Source organism: Bos mutus, chromosome 19 (genome assembly GCF_027580195.1).
Source record: "Bos mutus isolate GX-2022 chromosome 19, NWIPB_WYAK_1.1, whole genome shotgun sequence".
Taxonomy (NCBI): Eukaryota; Metazoa; Chordata; class Mammalia; order Artiodactyla; family Bovidae; genus Bos; species Bos mutus.
In genome coordinates this window covers 5,654,697-5,662,261 of record NC_091635.1, presented here as the reverse complement: position 1 = coordinate 5,662,261, position 7,565 = coordinate 5,654,697, and the positions used below count along the sequence as shown (strand labels likewise).

The following is a 7,565-nucleotide window of genomic DNA, read 5'->3' as shown; positions in this document are numbered from 1 at the left end:
AGCCAAAAACAAACCACAAATACTGTTTAAAAGAAAGGGGACGTGAGCCCAGAGCTCTGTCCCTTCCTCCAGCCTCCCCCTCCCCGGCCCCCTCTCTCTCCCACATGAGGACACAGCAAGAAAGTGGCCGCCTACAAGCCAGGGGGAGAGCCTTCCCCAAGAGCTGACTACACCAGCCCCTTGACCTTGGACTTCCCAGCCCGCAGCCTGTGGCATTTGGTCAGGGAAGCCCCAGCTGCCTGAGACAGGACCCCAGAGCATCCCTCTTTTCCGATGGAGACTAATAAACCTCTCGATCAACTTGACTCCATCCCTTTCTCCGTCCTCCAAACAGAACAAACAAAAAAAAGAATGCCATTAATTATTTACCAGGAGCCGTGTTTCAAGGCAATTAGTTGTCTGAGTTCCCTTCAGGTAGAGCAGAGATGACTCTGCTGAGGGGCCCTGCTCTGGGGGACCTTTCCCAGCTGTGCCCATGGCAACCCCAAGAACAGCAGGGAATGAGATGCTGTGGAGGAGGGGAAGCGGGGGAAGGAGTGAGGAGGAAGGGGGAGCGGGGAGAGGGAAGGATGGGTCTGGGAAGTATTTCTGCCCTGAAACCTGTAGTCTAAGGACCACTTCAGGGACTTCCTAATGGTCCAGTGGTTGAGAATCTGCACTGCAGCCACAGGGGGCGAGGGTTCAATCCCGGGTTAGGGAAGTAAGATCCCACGTGCCACAGGGTGCTGCCAAAAATAAACGAAAACCATTTCAACCCTAACTCTCTTCTGGTCTCTCTTTCTTCTTCCTTCTAGATGGCCTGTGTTCTAAGTTGCTCAGTCGTGTCTGACTCTTTGTAGCCCGCCAGGCTCCTCTGTCCATGGGATTCTCCAGGCAAGAACACTGGAGTGAGTTGCCATGCCCTCCTCCAGGGGATCTTCCCGACCCAGGGATTGAACCCGCATCTCTTACATCCTGCTCTTTACCACTAGCGCCCCCTGGGAAGCCCTCCTTCTAGATGGAGTCCTGTCTAGTCCTTTCCTCTCCTCTTGAGGCTCACTCTTCTACCTCTCATCCTCAGCAAACTAACCCCTGGAGAGGGCTTACCAGCTGCGGGCGGCCCCTGGAGCACCTTGGGAAGCAGGGATGAGGGAGTGGGGACAGGGAGAGGGCATACGTGTCTACCTCTGCAGGATCACTGCCTCCCGCCTGGTCCCTGCGGGTGGAGGATTTGCCTGGCCCTGCAAAAGAACACTCTGTTCTCGTTGTTGTTACATTTGGGATAATAGAAAATAAGAAAAAAAAAAACTATAATAATCTTATTGAAGAGCTGACCCAGCCTACCCTTTGGTTTCTGTGTGTACGATGAGGCGGAAGACAGGCTGGAGGTTGAGGGGTGGTGGGGCGGATCTTAGCCTTCTGTGAGATTGAACAGCTCCATCTGACCGTCCTGGGCTTGGTCTCCCTGCTCTTGGCTGGCACACGGTGTAATTCACCTCCCACACCGAAGGCTCCTTGGCCAAGTTCTGCAGTAATGCTCATGCATGGGCTGGGATGTGTGGGATGGGAGAAAGCGTGGTCCTGTTTGGGGCCCTTGGAAAGGTTTTTCTACAAGAAGGATGACGTTTTAAACACACAGCATCCACCTGGAATGGGAGAGGGGGCGGGGGCAGCGGGGTGACCCCGGCCTTTCCTTCTCGTTTGAAATGAATTGTGCTCAACTCAGTGGCTGTGCCCACCCGCCACCTCGAATTTACAGACTGGAATGGATGGGGAGAGCGTCGCCAAGAAAGAGCCTTCTGCGGGCCTATCTGCTCTGGGGATGTAGGGAGGTGGGATATAAATGAGGGGAAAGCCCCAGATCCTGTGCCACCGAGCTTTTCGGGAGAGCTGTACCCACAGACTCAAAAGGGGCCAGGGAGGCAGCGGAGAGCCTGGGACAGCCACGCGGCTCCTCCTGATGGGGTCCCCACTGTAACTGCACCGCTTGCAACCTCTAATTACACCGCTGCTGGCAAGAATGAGGTCATGGTGTCTGCAAGTGACTTTCTGCGTAACTAGCCCCTCTCACCGCAGCGGGCTCCCTGCTCAGCCTCCTCCTGGGCCAGGGAAACTCTCAGAAGCAAAATCAGTTCCCTTCCTGTCTGTGTGCACACAGGCCGAGGCGGGAGACAGCCTCAGATGGATGGACACAAAGGTTTGCTGCAAGGGTACCGTCCTCTTCGCTCTCTAACAAGCAGGCACGCCTGGAGGCTTCCGACACAGAAGGACGCCTCCTCCACCACCAGCCGCCACCGGTTCAGGTCCGGCCCTGGCCTGTGGGGATTAAAATCCCAGAAGAAGGTGCGTGGGGCTACACACAGTTGTGCAACCATGTCTCTTTTGACAAAGAAATAAACGCTGTTCAGAGCTCCTAGGAGCATCTGGTTCAGACTCCTGGCAGCTGAAGTCAGGAAATGGACACGAGGAAGGCGGCCGTCCGGGTGGATGGGAGCACCCACTCTCAGAGAACGGAGATCAGCCTTTCTGCTGGTGCTTCGCTGGCTGAGCAGCAGAGGTTTCTGCAAATCCGGCTCTCAGGCCCCCTCTGTGAGCAGAAAGTGTAACAGCATCATGTGGACAGCTGTTCTCCGAGGTCTGGGAAGGGCCTGAGCCCCAGGACGGGGCGGTGAGCACAGGCAGGCGTGTGCGAGGCCCCAGCTGGTCATCCCCAAGCAGCCAGCAATGACGCGGCCAGTAAGACGAAGGCGGGCTGGCCACACCTAGGCCACCTACCCTTCGAAGCTTCCCCCCTTTACTTGTCAGCCAGTCAGAAGGACTTCAGCCTGGGATGAAGCACAGGCTTCCATGGGGGGCGGAAAGTCATGAAACAGTGTTTGATTAGGCAATGGAAGCACGTGGGTAAAGCAGGCTGGCTTCTCAGCCGCTATCAGAGGAGGCCCAGGGTTCTTTTTCCGAGGCAGGTGAGACGGGAATATAAAAGTGATGAAAGCTTGGCAGGGCCGTGTCTGCTCCACAGCAATCAGAAAGGATGCCCTCTGGGGTGGAAAGGGCCGCCAGGGAGACAGAGGACAAAAGCGCGGTGCCCGCAGGTGGCATCTCCGCGGCTCTTTGCTCTCAGCGGAAACACCAAGGGGACAGGGAGACGCCACGCGGCTCTGCCGCTGCAGCACCAGCAACACGACAGGGAAATGTTTTCCTTTCTTTTAAAATCAGGAGAAACCGATGAACTTTCAGGTTGAAGAAAATGGTTTCAATATGTAATATTAATATATTCGTCTCTGTGCCAAAACAGTCATAAATATTATTTTCAACATACACAGATGGGTATTTTCATGGAGGAAGGGGTCTCTGGAAGCAAGGCTGTCTAGTACCCAGGACCGTGTAACTGAGTCCTGGAATCCAGTGCTGGGCGTCTGCCTCAGGAATGCTGGGCTCAGTTCCTGAGTTCAGCTGACTTCTCTGGTCCATCACGAAGGAAACCTCCGAGCTTCCTTTTTATAGCTTCTTCTCTAATTTACCGTTCTTCTACTCTTTGCAAGAAAGCTCAAAAGGAAAAAAAAATTAATTTTTTTTTTTTTTACGAAGAAACAAAGGATGCAAGCGCCTTGGCACCAACTTCACTTTCTGGGCCATCTGTAAGTCCCCTGCCTCTCTTTCGTCTTGCTCTCCGGCCTGAGCGGTTTCAGACTTTTGAAAGCCTGACCTGGGAAGGGGAAACTGAAATCAACCAGTTGACAGAACCCCGGTTCCCGGCTCTCCGTCCACCCGTGTTACTCAGCGTCCGGGAAGGGTGTCAGGGTTCCCAGCTGGGAAGAGAGGCCGAATGAGACCTCTGAGATGGGGGTACCGGTTCGAGGCTGGAAGAGACCCCAGGGGCTCTGAGCGCATCCCGCCTGGCTAAGGTTCCAGGTTTCCACTGCTGCCCTCCGGCGGGTCCCGGAGACGCTGGGCGCCCGCGGCCGCGCAAACGGCTCGCGTTTCCGCGGGGCTCGCTCCCGGGCCTGGCTCGGGGCCGCCGCCGCCGCCCCCCCTCCCCGCGCGCAGGCTGCTCTCCAGTCGCGGCCACGGGGTAGCGCTCGGCCCCCCTCGCCGCGTCTCCGCCTCCGCCTCCGCCGCGCTCGTCCCCGGCTCGCTCTGCCCCCGCAGCTCCCGCTCGGCGCAGGCAGGAGCGGCTCTCCGGACGCCGAGCCCGGGAAGCCGAGGGCGGCGGGTTCAGCCAGCGAGCGGCCGAGGCGGGCGGCGGCGGCGGCGCGGCCGAGGCGTTGAGGCGGGCGCGGCGGCGGCCGCTGCTTCTCCGGCCCCGGCGGTCGGCGCGCGCCGGACGTCCGAGGAGGCGCCGCGCCCCCGGAGCCGGGGGCCGCCCGCCGGGCTCTCCGCGCGTCTCGCCGAGAGCTCCGGCCGGGGCGCGGCGGAGGGCAGAGCCGCTGAGCTCCAGCCTCCGGCCGGCAGGAGCCTCCGCGCCCGGGCGCCGGCCACCAGCCGGGATCGCCGAGCCCAGCAGCCGTCCCCGCCGCCCCGCAGCCGGCGCGGACATGGGCGCGCGGGGCGGCGCGCCGGGCCGCGGGACCCGCAAAGTTTGCTAGCCTGCTGGGCGCGGAGCCGAGGGCGCGCCCGGGCCTGGCGGCCCCGAGAGGGACCGAGAGTCCCCGGACTGGACGCCGGGGCGGTGGAGCCAAGAGGGGTGGCTCGGCCCCGCCAGATGCCGGCTGCAAAGTTAGAGAGAAGAAAACTTCAGCCCCAGGGAGGTTCGGACCGCTACGCTCGCTGTGCCCCCCGAACCCCGCGCCCCTGAAAGAAGCCCCGCAGCCGCGTCCACCGCCGCGCTCGCCTCCCGCCCGGCCCCGGCGGCCCGGCGCCCGGATCAGCGGTGACTGCGTCCGCGCCGAGCACCCAACCAGGGGGCGGGGAGGGGGCGGGGGGCGGGCAACGTGGCCACCGGAGGAAGTTTCCCGAAGTTGTCGGTTTATTCAGGAGACCAGCCCGCGACCCGGCCGGATCGCCGAGGCGGCCCTGCGCGGGAGAAGTCGGAGTTGGGGTGCTCAGGGGGGAGGCGCCCCGAGACCGAGAGCGGCCTCTCCTCCGTTTCATTGCTCGCCCCTCGCCTTCCCGGCGCGCCACCGGGGATCGGACTTGGACTGAAGAAGAGAAGGCACGGTCGGGGTCGCCAGCAACGCCCCTCCCGGGTGAATACCGCTCCGGGTCGGAGCCGCGGGGGACCGAACCCCATCAGGATTATAAAACAGTACGGAAGAGACCCCCTCCGAAAACAAGGCTGGTCACCATGTGGGAACTGCTCATCTGGACGCTGGTGGCCCTGCACCGGATCTGCGCGACCGGAGCCCAAGGTATGGAGGGTCACCCCCACGTGGGGTGGGGGAGAGGGGGCGGGGGGCGGGGGGCGGGAGCCGGCTGGCCTCACGACGGCCTCCGGGACTCCGGTCTTGCCCGGGGCAGAGCCCTCTCCCGGGAGTTTCAGGATCCGTTCCCCGAGTTTGGGAGCTCTTTTTCGGGGCATGGGGCGGTCTTGTTGAGACTTGTGGCTTCCGAATGAGGGAAGATGGGGGTCCGTGCAAGGAGGCGTCGCCCGTGGAGGCTGAGAAGAGCCTTAGAGGAGTGGGTGGGGGTCGCTACCCACCCCCGCCCGCTGCGAGCGCCCTCGGGCTAGCGTGGGAGGGGCGGCCCTTCCTTGGGGCTCAGCGCCCGGCGGCACCCAGCGGCTGAGGCGGCTCCTGGGCCCCGGCTCGGAGTCCGCGGGGACCGGCGAGGCCCCGCCGGGCACGCGCTGGCCACCCCAGGGCAAGAGAGGGAGGCTGCAGGGCGGCTGAAAAGAGCCAGAGCAGAGTGCGGGGTGCAGGCTTGGGCGCCGCGGGAGGGCAGTTGCGGGGCCTGCACGTCCCGGAGCCCGCGCCCGGCTGCCTGGCCGGCCGCCGGGGCCAGGGGTGCTTCGGGGTGCGCGCCGGAGCCGAGGTCGCGAGCTCAGCCCGGGACCCACCGGGGGGCGGTGCCCTGGGCGGTCTGAGGCCGTCTCCCCTCCCGCCCTCCCCAGACACACACTCAGCATCCTGCCTGTGCCGCCCAGTCGTGTCTGCAGCCGCCGCTCTGACCTGTAGCTGCCGGGAGCGGCCTCCCGGTGGAGACGGGGCCGGCGGCTTTGGGGGTGGGGTTGTCGGGCCGAGGAGGAGGCGCGATCCGCCCTGCCCCCCTCCGGAGGGCGGGTACCCAGACATCCCCGAACCCCCCGCAGGTCCCCGCGGGGGAGGGCGGCTGCGCCAGTGCTTCTTGCCTTTGGTGTTGGCGGATCCAGACCGCGGTGCCCGCGGTGTCCGAGCGGCGCCTGCTGGGGGCGGAGAGAGACGAAGCCTGGACTGAGCTCAGGACTCCCTCCCCGGGCTTGGCCTTGCCTCCTTCAGGCTCGGGAGGGGATCTGGACCCGCCGCTGGGGGTACAGGGCGGGGAGGGGGAGGGCTCCGGTCTGCGAAGGCTCCAACCTCGAAAGGGCCCCACCCCATCTCTGGGGTCCCAGAACGGCAGGGAAGAAGGGATCCCCATTCTCCCAGTGTCAGGCACTCCAGAGAGCTGAGATCAAAGAGATTAAAAATAATCAGCCCTCACTCAAGGGTTGAGGGGAGGATTTTACAGCGTAATTTATGTTAAAGCACTTAGAAATTTTGTAATGGGGCCCTGCAAATGTAAGGTAATAAAAGTTATTATTATTTTTACGATCATCGTAAAATCTTCCAGCAGGCAGGGACTTCAGAGGTCGTATTGTTCTAGTAGCCATTTAACAGATGGGAAGACTGAGGTCTGGGACCTTAGGTGACTCTCCCCAAGCTACTGGGGGCAGGAGTCAGAACCCAGACCAGGTGAGTTCTAAGCCCCTCTCCCCCTTCAACGAGGACCATCTGCAGCTGAGGTGGACCCTAGGACAGGGTCCCTCTTCTGAGGGCCGGGGGAGGATGGTGAGGCTGACAGGACAGGAACAGGTCCGTATGCCTTAGGACACATCCCAGCTCTGCTCTGAGACGCCCGTGGGGTTACTAGCTGAAAGCCAGGACATAGGGAGGACTCTGTCTGGATGCTTCCAACTTAATTACTGCACAGACTCCAGTAACCCCAGGGTGTCCCTGGGCAGCTGGCTCGCTAGCTCTTGTCCCACCCAGGACCCGGCTTGTCAAGAGTCCCCAGGGCACCTGAAGCCTCTCCTTGCACGTCACTGAGTCGTTTCCACGTCCCACCTCCACACGTGGCCCAGCCCCACCTAAGGCCAAGTGCCCTCGCATCCGCCCTGCTGAAGGCCAGGCCGCCTTGTGTCCCGTGCTTCCGATGGGAGGGGCTCGCTGTCAGAAGCAGTTAAGGTCTCTCTGATGGATTCACTCCCTCTCCCGCTTCTCTTGTTTGCTGCCCGCCTGAGTGTGGCTGCCCAGGCCCCCGCAGCGCCGTTCCTACTCTCTGGCCCCCAGAGAGTGTTTCCAGCCTCCACCGGGTCCTCTGCTTCCATTGTCGCCTGGGCGGCAGGCTGTGCAGGGCATTGTGGGGAAACCTGGCCTCGGCCCAGGTCTGGGGGCTCTGTTGCCTCGTGTGTC

At 62.2% G+C, this 7,565-nt stretch overlaps 1 protein-coding gene across 2 annotated transcripts in view; it reads left to right on the top strand.

Moving 5' to 3' along the window:
- The first annotated feature begins 4,553 nt into the window (after positions 1–4,553).
- Positions 4,554–7,565, top strand: part of SDK2 (sidekick cell adhesion molecule 2) — a 268,058-nt gene continuing 265,046 nt past the window's right edge. For both annotated transcript variants that reach the window (XM_070389019.1, XM_070389018.1), the window contains exon 1: positions 4,554–5,327. In XM_070389019.1, the coding sequence (XP_070245120.1) occupies positions 5,264–5,327 (64 nt within the window). In that variant the 5' untranslated portion in view covers positions 4,554–5,263. The remainder of the gene's footprint in view (positions 5,328–7,565) is intronic.